Below are 14,908 nucleotides of genomic sequence, written 5' to 3'. Positions count from 1 at the left end.
CATAAGAAGTACGAAGTCGCTCACGATATGTACGGACAATGATGCATTGACCTTCGTCCGAGTAATTTAATAAATCAGAATCAGAGGGGCTTCTGATACACGTGTATATATATATATATATATATAGCGACTAAAATTTAATATTTTTTTAAAAATAATTTGAACAAAGCAATCTAGATTTACTGTTCTCAAGCAAACTAGAATCGAGCGTCTCGTAATTCATCAAAGGATCGCTTGTACATTGTTTTAAAAATTACGCGTCACAGGATATTACTATATTAATATCGTTTTTAATCACTCCCTAGTTTCTTCTCGGAATAAATGATAGCTAGTTGTTATTTCAGTGACGATGATTTGTTATCGTTATTAATTTTCTTCTTTTACCGTTAATTTTAAATTGTATTTTTTCATAGTTATCACATGGAAAATATACTCTTGCAATATCTAAAAGACGTGTCATGAAATTATACATATAATGCCTTCATTTTACAAAGAAATTGAGTTATCTAACAACATTTTTGATCTGTATACGACAATTCCGCCGGTATACTTACCCGATTTCATCTAATGTATTTTACGGTCAGCAATATGAATGAGATCATAAATATCTCAAGTAAAATGCCGCAAGGAAGACGTGCGCGCTTATATACGTCTCGGTAGAGCGTGTACATTTAATAGCGTCCAGCGCTGACTTCCTTTTTGCTTCCTATCTCTCGTTGCCCTTTGTCCGGCAACTCAAAGGAAGCACGCCGAAGTCCTGCAGGAAAATACTCTCGTGGGATCTGCGACGTGCTTCGCCGATAATTACCGCAAAGGAGCGGTCGTACAGCGCACGAAAGTGGGGCAGAACTTTCGAAGGAGAAAAACGTGAAAGCATAACTTAGATAGAGAGGATACTGCCGGAAAAATGACGCAGATACGGTGGAGCGAGGAAAAAAAGAGATCGGTGGAAGGAAATATAATTATTGGCAAAACATCTCAAAGAATAAAGAACGTAATGTGTAAGAGCGCAAATGAATTATTAGAGCTGCGGGAAACAAAACAAGAAAGCGAGGAAGCAAGAGCGGAATAATGAAGGAACGGATAAAGACTGGCGTGGAAATAGCGGTGGAAAAGCGTGGTAGCATTCGCTTAAAGGGTGTCAGGTGAACTCTGAAGTCTCAAATATTTCTAGACGTGAAACGAACAGAGGGTGATGAGAGAAAAGAAGACGATACGGCAAGAGGAATCTGTCGGGAGAAGCTATGGCAAAGTGACGCTGACGGGGCTTCATCTGACATGAGTCGGTCTTCTCGATTTCTTCCTCCGAATGCGACAGTAAGGATTCAATTTTTCCAACTTTCTGGAACTCCACATGGATTCGGAGTTATTTTACAGGATTTTCTATATGGGCGCTTCAGCATGATTGTACAAGCGATATGGAACATGATTTGTCCACTAATTTTCGATATTAATATGTATTTCAAGAAAACTCAAGTCGAGAGCGATTAACAACGTAAACGATATGAATGTCCTGTGATGCATCTTTTCTAAAGTTTAATAAATAATCCACGAACAATTTTTCGACGAATTATTATGAGACTCACGGTTTCAGCTTGATCGAACAAAGTGCAAGATTAAACCTTTTCGCTACTAATTACGTTCTTCCTTTATTTTTTCTTTCTTTGAATTATCCATCTATTGAATTATCTACTTAAATTAATAATTGTTAACAAAAATATTCGAAAACCATAATTTTTAATATGCACATGAAGTGAAGGCAATTTAGTCAGCATATGAGCGCCGAGAGATTGCAATCGCTTGAGGCAGCGAAGGGGTTAAGTTCGATCCAAGTTGAAACAGATAGGAAAAGCCAGGCTGGGAATTTTCATGAGCATATAAAGCCTACAGTCTTAAATCAAGTAGATAGAACGATAACTGGAGCATGTAATCTTTATGCAAAGAATTTACAACGCCCGCGCTGACAAATAGCCGATGGTGTAGACTCGGAAGACGTTTTCCGCTATCATCCGCCTTTGACGTCGCGACAGTTATAACGAGATTGCTATCTCCAGCTTTACCGCGATGATAAGCCGTTGCGTCGTTTAACGGCTACCATCCGTGCAGCCGCACATCGACAATCTTGTCTTTTTAGCGCCACTTGAGAGTATCCTTCTCGCCGATCATCGCTGCGTTATCGCTGAACTAAACTCGAGGGAAAGCGATGGCTTTGTACAAAACGCTCGTGGTACGTGAAACGCGATCACTGTGATAAAGGTGTTCGTGCCCGAAGATTTAGGATAATAATTTTTCACTATTCGATTAAGTTTCTATCGTCTATCGCGATTGGCTCGTATATCTCCGAGCGAGTATTTTCAGTCGATATAAGAATAGGCGATATTTGTTCCACATGAGTCATGGTCTGTAATACCATGTAACGGTATTGAGCTATTGTTACTACGATGTAATCGATGAATCGAGAGAGAATAGCTTGCTTGTGCACTCGTAACGTTTTAACGAATACGGGGAATAAAATCTCGGATATTGCTGCCGCGGGCTTTTAAAGAAAAAGACATCATATCAAGCGTTGAATAAAGGTACACGTAAGTGTAAAAAGAAAATATCTTAAAAAAGGCAATATGTTCAGAAATCAAATTACAAACTTCACGGTTGATAAATAACGCGAATTGCTGATGCAAAGGTTTGTTTTTTTCTTTAATTTCAATGCGTATCACGAATACGTGTATATTTGCTCATACGGCTTCATCTAATCAGGAATATAGGACGTGTGAAAAATAAGGTACATGCTCACACTTTTCATAAAAGCGGTAACGCGTGGCTCCCGTTGGTTTCCACACCGGCAGATCCGAATAGTCGCGGCGCACAACCCTTTTCAATGATATTTTTCATCGAGCGTCTCGTCCACGCCGATGCCAGAAGCGGAAGAAACGATGAAAAAGACTTGTCCCCTCATCCGATATAGTTTGTAAAGGAGGCGGAGACGCTCGCCGCGATGAATATAAATGCCTGCGAAGAGGAAAAGAGCAGCGGTGCAGCGCAAAAAGAAACGGGCGGATCGCGGGATTTAGATTTAAAACCTGGAAAGGTTCGAACGTAGAGTCGATCAGCAGTACAGAAAATACGGAGCATTTTGGCAATGTTTAATATCAGGAGAATTCGGTGCAGCGACATCGAATGAAAAAGGAGAAGCGGCCGCGCTTAGATTAGTCGGATTTTTTTTGCGGTATAAAACTTTTTTTACGTACGGCAACGCGAATAATCTGCTTAACGGAATTTAAGTTCGCGCAAAAGAATAATTATGTAGCATATAAAAATTGCAATAACTTAATTATAATTTTAACATTCCTATTATTTATACTTTTCAAATCACCATTTGTTCTCGTGCTATTGCGGAAAGAGTTCCGCTCTACTTCAACTTTACTTCCGCCTGAAACTCGCCGTGCATATCTTTATGCCAACTTTTTATTTTAATACTCAGTATTCAAGAATTCTACGTCATCCCTCGCTATTCGAAGTTTCCGTGATAGATATGCACATTTCTCCGGCATATTCGGAAGTAGCGTACGAAGTCGAAGCACGCTGCTAACTTTATTTTTGACATAGAAGTCATACACGTGTTTCGAATCAATGATGTCACGTTGATCGATATTGCAAAGACAAGAAACTTTCGCCCTTTGTTCTTTCGGCGTCTAAGAGATAGCTAAGACGTGATGCTTTCTGCAAAGATGTGCCGGTAAAAAATTCTCGTCCGCGCAGTAACCTATATCTAGCACCATCAGGTCTCCCTCCCCCCCCCCCCTCCCCACCCTGTAAAAGCACTCCGAAGAACGTCGTTTTGAAAGGAATCTTCGCGAACGGCGTTACTTCGGTGACAGTTTCACTGAGATCCGTGCTTTTAGCGAAGTTGCCCGAATGCACGATCGATACTTATTATCGTTCCCTCTCACTCTTTCTCTCTCTCTCTCTCTCTCTCTGTTTCGCGTCCGGACAGTCGACAGAATAACCAAGTACAAGTCTTCACAATCATTCAGATTTGCAGATTTAATTTTCTGTCTTGTGGTCATAACACCCTCATAACACCGGATAAAAAGAACCGTTAACTATCCCGAAGCGGTGAACCATCCGTAATGAATATTCCTTGCATCTTATTCACCGCTTCCCGACAAACTTCCTTCCCTCAACTCGAGATTGCGAAGCGTAAAGTTTAATTGGAGCAACATCGGAAATGTTCAAATGTTGTAGACGCTCGCGAAATTTCCGTATGAATTCTTACGAGATTACGCGAAAATAATTCACACCGCGGCGCGAATTATCGGCACGAAAATACCGTCGAGGATTGGAAGGATTATGGGAGATACGCGGTTGTAAAAAACTATTGACGTGAATCTATCGCGCATGAAAAATGGTGATACGGCGTACACTGTCGTAAAAAAAAAAACCCCCCGTCTGTTGGGAAAAACGAGCAGATGGTGGAGAATCGTAGAAAATAGAGAGGATGGAACGAAAGCACATAGGTGGAGCACGGTACATCAAGCTTTGCGTTTTGCAGATCTCCAAATCGAACTCGCACGATGTAACATTGGTGCGCGTGTCCAGAAACCTCACCGGGATGTACAAATGCGAGGTGTCCGACGCCATTACCTTCCACACTTTGATCGAAAGGGCCAAGATGGAAGTAGTGGGTAAGTGTGTCGCAATTCTTAGGGATTAAGTAAACTTCTATCGCTTCGATCGAAGATAAATCTTTCGTTTCTAGGATCGCGCATATGCTTTCCGTTTATTTCGGTGCTCGATCTCGTAACGGTAATATATTTCGTAAATACATATATGAGGTTTCAACGAGCGACTCTAGCACCGAATTCGGATAAAATCGATATAGTCTGTAATGCACCAATAAGATATTTCGTTTATTTCCGACTGAATTTCCACGCATTTTCTTCTAATTTTATTTTCACCCTTTGATGCACAAACATTTTTATTTAAAATATGATGTGAAATGTGATTCAGAGTAATGGTACATTTTTTATGCTTGTGCAATACTCTGACAGATGCAAAATAAAATAAAACTCTCACTAAAAATTAATATTTCTAAAATTGTGCGCGTAATGAAAAAGTTAATCATGTCACATCGTTGTATTATTGTCACAATTTTGTTTCAATCACGTTTTAATCGCCAGAACAAATTCTTTATTACGACTTTTCTTAAAAATTATAAGTTTTGAAGAACAACCCGTAATTTTAACGTTGTTGAGTGTTATACGCAGCTGGTCCTGCGCAGCCAAAGAGGAAACTCATATATCACATAAGCGTACACACTCCGGCGGGAATATCACGACGTGACATAGATTACAAATTGTTAAACAAAATGCGCGACGGCGGCGTCGAGGGATCCGCTGGAAACACTAGCCCTCGTCGTCGGTACCGAGCATGACGGGGTCGTTGTCCAAGTGTTTCCTGTACGCTCTGTGACGCCCTCGGCGCCGTGCTGGCGCGTCGCCAGGTGTCGAGTTAGTGCCGTGGCAGCAGTCGCATGTGCTAAACGACATAATTATTATGCCTTAGACGCCCCAAAAACGGATCCTATGATTCGTACCGAGAAGGAGCGCATAACGGTGGGCGAGACGCTGCGAGTGAACTGCACCTCAGGCAACTCCCGGCCCGCCTCCACCGTTACGTGGAAGCTCAACGGGGAACCCGTAAGTATTGCAACCCCGCCCCGCCTTACTCTCTATATACGTCTTCGTAGTTGTAGCTACGTGACCTTACTGGATGATTAGAATTGCACGCGGAAGATCCGAGCTTGCGCCTATACTCCACTCTGTTTCTCGCCCCGTTCGATTACGTCTATCCCACCTATTTCGCCGCTCACTGAGGCTTTTCTCCTCACCTCAATACAACCAATATCGAGATACATTGTCGCGGATTCGCGCAAAAGAATTGCATTCAACGCCGCATTGTAGCGACTTGCAGTGAATTTGTAGCTCGCAATACGATTCTACATGCAAATTGACAAACTTACTTTGTAATAAAAAAAAAAAAGAATAATAAAATTCTAACTGCGAAATTGTAAAGTTTAATAGTCTGGTCGTTACACTACAAAATTAGCTCCGCTTCGTGAAAGATATCTTATTGCAGCTGCGGAGGATAAGCAAAAAGTAAAAAAGACAGATTTATAAAAATGGAGAAAGGAAAACTCTTACACCTTGGATTTTTTTTTAACTTATAATATAAAAAATGTCAAAATATGTTATTGAAAATTTGTCTCACGTAGACTCTGCTTAATATCTACACTTTTCCGTGTCGTAATTTGATATTGAAATTTAATAAAGGATGAACTATGGTTGCCGTCACTTTGGAACATTCTGTGCACGTCCACATAGCCAACACGATTATCAATAAACTAAGTCCGTGGATGGAATTTTGTTTCCAGGTTATTAATCTGCTGTGCGTTCTACATAACGTTAATTAAGATTATTCGTAAACATTAATAGTTTTATCAATTATTTTGAAACAAACACAAATACACACACACACAACCGTTTATTGATATAATAATAAATCTACTATTAATTAATTTACTTCTATGATAATTTGTTTGGATAATTAATTAATAGAAGATATAAAAACGAAATATACGTTATATAATTGTTGTATATTAAAACTGCATATTTATCTTTAATATATGTACATAGAGATTTTTTCCCGATACAACCGCACGCTGTAAAATATGCAACATTGATTTACAAAAATTAAAATTTCACGTTGCAATATGTCTGATTTTCGTCGTCAATTTATAACAACTGCGCAAGCAAATTATCATTTTAATGCACTGATATCGCGAATACGTTGCATACATATGTATGCCTTTTGTATTTTATGCACAATGATGTTTGAATTGTCGCACATTTTTTCATTCATCGTTTTCGATATTTTTCATACGCGCTATTATACGAAAGGTCTCATACATAATTTCTCGCGCAAAATACCTCGAATTCGGCCTCCTTCATCACTGGCCAAATTGTCGTCATAAATACGGAATCGAGCTCGTTTTATCGCCATTCATTATTCACATGCCATTCGAAACGCTCTACTTCTACCTCTATTCGATTCTATTTGATGTGAAATTCTCACAAATATCTAGAAATTTATTAACTGTTTATTCCGATAAAAAAACTAAAAAAACTTGTATAAATTAAAAATATTAATTAAAATAAAATGCATAGCACACACAAAAGTGACCGAGCAGCATGTTACTATTGCAAGAGCTTATTGTTCTTGTTAAACGAATACTTTGAATATTGTGACGCAAATGAGATACACACGTTTTACACGATACCTCGCGTGATTAACTATAAAGACGTCCGGGATCTTCCATTCCATAAAGTAGATAAATCTCGAAGAACCTTCAAGTAGAAAAGCTTCGTACGCTAGTAATCTGTAGAGCTCTCCTGTCGAGTGCAGCATCAGACGAGCTACGATCGCGCAAAAGAGTACTAAGAGAAACAAAAAAAAAAAAAGAGAGAAGAGAAAGAAAAAAAAGAGAAGAGAAAGACAGGCAGGGGAGAGGATTAAGTGTACAGTTGCTCATCCGTATCTCTGCTGCGATCGTCGAGTGCCCTATGTATCGATCGGCAAAGTTTCATCCTTGACGCCTCAATTAAATGTCTTAAGTGTACGTCGTCGTCTCTAGATTGCATCCCGCTGAATTTTCTCGAGATCGGCATTAACTGCGTTATAACGAGTTACGCCGCTGCGCACTTTTATTCGCGCTATTTCATGACCCGCGCAAGACCGGCTGTTTTATGATTTAATTCCACTTTAATCGCATCGGCGTAATTGCCGAGGAGCTTCCGACGCATTTGCGAAAACAAGCTCAATATTTACGCATTAACCTGCTGTTCCATTGCATTGAAATATTGAAAAAAAAAAAAAAAAAAAAGAAACAAACAAACGACATCGCAGACCTTTATCTTGACGAGCGGATCCATTACTTTCGTAGAAAATACCGTTGGTTTAAATAACCGGGGCGCGAGAGAGGCGCGATATTTTCCACTGAATATTCGTTTTCAGAGGCCGGCGCTTTGTTTTTGAACGTGCAGATTTATGCCGTCCTTTGACACTTTTCATTCTGACGATTGAAACGGCGTAACTCACTTTCGGCCGGTGAAACTGGGAAAACGTCAGCGCGACGAAACGACGGCACAGCGATTTAACGGAATAATTTAGTTGATTTAACGAAAGCCGCGAAATAACGATTTATTTGCATACCAGGCATCCGTAATCCTTCAACCGTGCGCGAATGCGTCCGAACGAATCTTCCTAAATTCGATTCCTACCGCATCGCGCAGGAATTTCAGCTGTCTCGCTGAAAGATATGCGACATTTGAAATCCTCTCGCGATAGGCTAAAATATTAAGAATAGCAAAATATTAATGAAATATATCAATTATTAAATGATCTAGCAACGAGAGTAATAGCAAGTAATAAAATGTCATTAAATTTTTAGTTATAATCCTGTATTTAATATTCTTCGCAATATGTACATATTCTATGAAATACTTTTCATTTTATATCTCCAATATATAAAAAATAATTTTTCATTCATTTCAAAAGATAAAATTTCAACTTTATCATGTTTGATTTATTTTTTATAATTTGTCTGTTTGTTATATCATAATGGAAACAATATGAAGCAATTGTTTTGCGCGGCTTCGATATATAACATTTATATCAAATTGTTTATTTCACCAAACTAAAATAAAAATTTGGGCACTTTAGAACATTAACGTAAAAATCATCGGATTATAAAGTGGAATATTGAAATATAATTCATTGAACAAATTTCCAATTTAGTCTGAAATAATAAATAAACGCAAGTGTTTTTAAATAGATACTCGGAATAGCGCGTGAAACTTGCTTTTCAGAATAAAACAAAGCGGTGTAAGCAGCGACCACGTTCAGACGAGCGTAAGTGAAAATTCGCATTTCCGGCGGCGAGAGGAACAATAGTCCGACCCTAGCGAAAGCATCCCGACCGAAAGTGCACCAAGGGTCGCCGTTTCGACCTTCTCTATTTTCGGTTTTCACCCATCCTTCTGTCGCCCGCGACGTGTGTCACCACTTACTTTCTTTGCTTCTAAGCACCGCTATTGTTGACAACTTCCTCCATAGTTGTCCTAACGGGGCACTTTTCCTTTATTGCAGACTCACTTCTCGTTTATTCACCCACGATTCAACGGGCAACTCTTTATTCGGCAATCTTCAAATGCCTGTCTACTTTTCTTGTTCGCAGTTCGCGCTAACAAATTCATACTTCAACGTTAACATTAAATTTTCTCATTTCTACTTTTGGGATGCTTTCCAATCTGGAAAAAATGTTACGTCTACCTTTCCTGCTCGTAGCTCGCGTTAACAAATTCATACTTTAACGTTAAATTTTCTCATTTTTATTTTTGAGATGCTTTCCAACCTGGAAAAAATGTTTAACTATAATATATAAAATGAATATTGTAGATCGTTTTTTTATTGTCAAGTGATACATGCAAAACTTATTCAGCAAAATATCTCTTAATATGAATCATTCATGTATAACTTGATACATTCAATAACAATTTCATCAGAATGGTAAGCGTCACTGCACTTTTGAACTTTATCGGATATTGGACGGAAAGCGATTGAGAATTAATGTTGAAAATATCGTCGGAGCGCAGTGCTAATTCGGGAACGATCATGTGCGATAGAGAAAATTAAATGGCTCTTACGTCCGATAAGAGAAGAGAAATTAGAGAACCGAGATAAGAAGCGAGAATCTCTCCTCTTCCCGGGAATTTCATTTTAGACTTGTCCATTTAGAAAACGTAGTCTTATCAAGTGGCGATTCCAGGTAATGCAGGAACCGGTCACTGAGTTAGAAAATCGTTTTCATCGATTGACCACCTGCTTATCCCCCTTTCTCAGCCTCTCTGCTTTTTCTTGCGTGAGAGAGCACACATAAAACTGGCACATAGATTTTTGTAGGTGAGGGTATATAAGTATATGCGCTTGATCCGTTGCCAAGAAAACTCTACTTGGGCACCACCTATCTCAAATCAAGTTTTCGCTCATATTTTCTCGCCGCCAATATTTCCGCCTTGCTATCCGCGCTCCACCGGAAAGCTTCGGCCCCGGCATATGAAACATTCACCAATATTTCGGGCAAATAATCCCTAGTCACACAGCACGCGCATTCTCGTAAATTCGAGTCCGAACGTAATTTTCGGACTTTTACTGCGTTTTCTGCACGCCTGATTTCCATTTCGAAAGTTCTCTCGTATGGCTAGTTGAAAATGTTCGCGGAACTGTTACGTGATAAGTTATATTACAACTGAATATTGCAATTGCTGACGAGAAGTGAAGGAAATATAGAGGAAATAATTTGTAATATTTTGTACGATAAAATAAACGTTAAATTTTAACAATTTGTAAGTTTTTAATTAATAAATTATTTCTGTTCCTAATTCTCTCTATAACTGTACAAATATTCTACAATCATAACATTTTATAAACTATACATAAACTGCATGACCACTTAAACTGTATAAAATGAGAATCTCATGCGTTTTTGAGATTGTGTGTAATCGTGTGAATTTATTCACTACACACGATTAGATTAATTCTATTCATATACGCTTTCAGATATAGACAAATATAGTAGCTTTACTGCGAAATACAAGATCCACAATATGTTGCGGGAATGTGTGTGCTACGAGGTGAATGTGTGCACAGCGAGCGGAGAATATTACATTCGCAAAGACAATAGGGTGAAGGCAAGCTGCGCCGAAACTCTATAACGCCAACGTCGTGTCAATCAGTCTCTTCGCTTCGAGGAAGCATCCAGACAAGTAACATTATCAAAACCCATTTCGGAGATATGAAGATTGTACGCAATGCACTTTAGATTCGCGGAGGATACACGTATGCGAGAGCTCTACCGACAATCTCATGACATATAGAAGAGGGGAAAAAGAAGGTGCGAGGGAAGGTGGCATCCGTGATGGCATCAGCTTTATGCTTTATGCTTTATGGATGTAGCCTGTATCCGCACGTGACACTGTGCACCCGTGGACATGATGTATGTCCTTGTTTGTTCTACAAATGATAACGTCGCCTTCGGAGTTCTCGAGGTTTTCTTGTTCTCGTAACGTAGCGGACGATCGAAGACAAATTCGTTTCTTCTTGGCCATATATTCTTCCTGAAAGTAGTCCTGCTTGTACATAAAGTAAGGTCCCCCTCGTGTGTATTTATTACAAATCATACGACACATTTATATTTTTCCTACGACACCATTGACATTGACGTATATTAGTTTGTAAATGATGATAGCATTTCCCGTTACTGTGTATATCAAGTCGTGCGATATCTGAAAGTTTTTCATTTTCTTTCAGCTTTCTGCGAAAGATAATTAATCGCTTTTTCTGCGAATATCACGCAAATTTTGAATTATCCAAATTTTAAATCTGACTTGGAGATTCTTTTTGTCCAAATATTTGAACGATTAGAATTTGAAATAATTATTGCGATATCCAAGCGTAACAAACACAAACAGTTTTAATATAAATTATTAAATTTTGAAAAATTTTTCTTCAAAAACTATCGCACGGTCTCTTGCGTGCAATGTCTGCAAAGGTGTAGATAAAAAGTCGAAAGATACAGCCCGAGAGGAGCCATGTGTCAACGCTAACTTTATAGTCCATGAAATTTTATAGTGCACGTATCATAGAATCACGTTGCTGTAGCTAAACCCGTCCACGTTTGTTCCTTGAAGTAATAACATTGAGCGACTCCTGACTCTACCAATTTCATTCCGTGCTTTCCTTCTTTTTTCTTTTTTTTTTATTTTAGTCTGTAGAGACAAAAGGTGCGCAAGGATGAGCAGGACAAAAGACAAAGGCTTCATCTGCATTAAAAACAATGTGATACCGCGTGATATCTTCAGCAAGTTGCAACAGTAATTCCCTTTGGGGAGTATGATAATATGTGTGAAAGGTATTTTGATACACTCAGACGGTTCTATGGAATAAATGATGAAGATCTTCTCATAAGTACTAAATGCAAGACATTAATTATTTAAGCTTTAGATGCTTCTAACTCGGTTAAATTATATATGACGACAAACCATCCTTCGAATTGTATACCTATTGCGAGAGGATTTATCATACTACATTCGAGATAAAGGTGTTGTTCGCGTCAAAATTTATATTAAATTTTTCATTCCCGACGCACCAGGAATTTTTGTGCAACAATTTAAAATATAAATTAAAATAAATGAAAAATTAAAAAGTTAATATTGTTATTGGTTTACGCGGTGCCAAAAAATATTCCAGTAAAATATATGTCGTTAAGTATTAATATATCTTTTTTATGATTCTTTTTTTTAGATTGAGGATAACACAATTAAGTACAAAATACGGAGTTACAAATATCCTCATGAAGAGGACACGGAATCTACAAATTCACTAATAGAATTTCGAGTGACAACTGAAATGTTCCGCTATGGGCATTTACATTTGCGCTGCACGGCCTCCATTGCAGACGTTTATCGGAAATCAGCGGACATCGATATCAGCGAGGATGTGCCGCGTATTGCATCGATCACCGGCGAATCACCACCGTATAATAACCGTAAGTACATAAGCCATCGACTTTGCTACAATGTTCTTCGCTCTGATTTTATCATTTTTAAGCATCACTTTGGAATTGTTAGGAATATAATACTATTGCTATTTACGAAGAAAAATAGTTCTACTTTCTCTTTGATATTTCTTCAGTATTTCTCTCACAATCGCATATTTATAACAATGAAATTATACTTTTGAACTTTATCAAAAGCTGGATTTATTAACTTTTGATATGAATATCGTACCAAACATCAAAATAATTATTTTCATATTTCGTACACTGATTGCTTCTCGCTTTTTAAATTGCAGCTTTATCACTTGAATTATACGATGTGATACGTGTATTTGGAAACCGCAGATACCAGATAAATTGTAAATTTCTCTGTAGATATTTCTTTTCTCCTCTAGGTATCTTTCTAGAAAGTTTTTGAAATACTCAGTGATTGCAAGTGAATAAATAGCAATCATCGAACTTGTAACGAGCACGCAAGTTTGAGTCACACGCGTATCGCCGCGGGAATCGAAAGTCTCCAAAGAAAAACGAGAAGCGATGGTAAACAGAAAGATTGTCGCAGCAGCGGGAATACTTTCTGTGTCATATGTCGACGCTTTGTCACGACACGGAATCAATGCAGCATCGAGATAGTAATACGATCAACCATCTCTCCGACGGTGGAAAACTATGAAACTGGAACGTACATTAGTTCGGTATATCTATTGCGACTGGCAGTCGTCGGGCGTGCTTTCGAGTCTCGCAATTGCTATTGAACCGAACGAAGTTTGTTGATCAAGCTAAATGGGACAACGCGGCCAGGCATAAATACTCTTTATATACGCAAGTGACGGAGCGGTAAGTCGAACTCGATCGACCGAATCGTGCAGTTTGGTTTTCAAGCTTAACGAGACGCGAAATCACACTTTTTTTTCTATTTTTTCAACAATGCCGCTGTTTTTATCAAATGCGGAATTATCGAACCAACGAAATCGGGGAATTGGATTGTGACGAGCAATTGGACAACTTGTACATACGTCATGCGCGTAATAATCGCCATTATAAATTCAGCATTGGCAAACGTCTCGTAAAATAGCTCGATATCGAATTTTTCCTTTACTGCAGTTCTCATGACGCGTGTAGTTTCGCGAGAGATACGCGCAGACAAAGCGCGCCACTTGGAAGGAGCATTTCTAGGGACGAGTGTAATAAGGCTAACAGCGACAATAACATTTATAGCCCCGCGGCCCCATGAATGTATCGAGCCATGTGCAATCTTTCACGTGAATCACGCCGCCCAGCGACAGTTATGTGCTCGTCGCAGTCGTATCAGCCGCTCACCAAGAAGCCATAGGGGCTATGATTGTTCCAGCTGAAAAAGCACGGCCGTTATCCAGTTACAGAAAATGGTATCGCATCCGTCTTCCCGATCGAATCACTCCACGCGATTCCGCCCGTCACTCCGATTTAATGCGCGTCTTACTCCCCTCCGTCGCACGTAAACGCAGTTGCAAAAGCAAATTCGTTCCCCCTTTCAGAAAGGGGACGACGATGACTCACTGTGTATCTTTTATTGTGATGTGTAGCGACCTTTGCGATATGTAATAGAGCGATCAATAACATCAAAATGACAAGATTACATCGAGCATTCGAATCAAGCATCAGTAAAATTATTCTGAATTATCATTGCAATTTTCTAATTGTAGTTAACCGCATTACGCGGACAAGCACATTGCGCCTCGCGCAATTATCGACGAGTAAAGTCCTGAGGAAAAAGCGTCATGTGAGAGTGTTAGGAAGTTGTAGACTTCCCGGCGCGCCTTTGTGCCATCCTCCGAGAGAGAGAGAGAGATTTACTTAAGACTGATAAAGAGCCGCGATATTTTTCTAAAGATTTTTAAATTACCGAGCGGTTTATAAATAGGGGATTATACGGTGATGCCGGTGGCGCCGTGTTATACACACCATATTTCCTCTCCGCGCACAAAGCCGCAAAACTTCCTGAAGATCCCTCGCCGCAAACCATTAATCAATGAGGAGGGGGGAAAAGGGAGGGGCTGGTAAGGCCGAGTTACCAAGTTATTTGATTGACACCATAAAGATCGTTAATAGCAAGAGTGCCATCGTATCAAAGCGGGCGGCGTACACATTTATCACAATGTCGGTAACAGCAATTTGCACAGACACAGGTATACGCGCTGTATCCCTCGTCCGCGTAATTTAACGATGATTAAACTGCGCCTCATTACAAGAGGTAAC

At 39.2% G+C, this 14,908-nt stretch overlaps 1 protein-coding gene across 1 annotated transcript in view; it reads left to right on the top strand.

Moving 5' to 3' along the window:
* The window catches only part of LOC105672592 (cell adhesion molecule 2), an 85,466-nt gene that overhangs the window by 57,478 nt on the left and 13,080 nt on the right, over positions 1–14,908 (top strand). The window contains exons 3-5 of the mRNA XM_012367633.2: positions 4,550–4,682; positions 5,563–5,696; positions 12,418–12,661. Of these exons, the coding sequence (XP_012223056.1) occupies positions 4,550–4,682; positions 5,563–5,696; positions 12,418–12,661 (511 nt within the window). The remainder of the gene's footprint in view (positions 1–4,549; positions 4,683–5,562; positions 5,697–12,417; positions 12,662–14,908) is intronic.

Source organism: Linepithema humile, chromosome 4 (genome assembly GCF_040581485.1).
Source record: "Linepithema humile isolate Giens D197 chromosome 4, Lhum_UNIL_v1.0, whole genome shotgun sequence".
In the NCBI taxonomy this organism is placed as follows: Eukaryota; Metazoa; Arthropoda; class Insecta; order Hymenoptera; family Formicidae; genus Linepithema; species Linepithema humile.
Note: the sequence above shows the minus strand (reverse complement) of the source record. Positions and strands in the feature narration are given on the sequence as shown.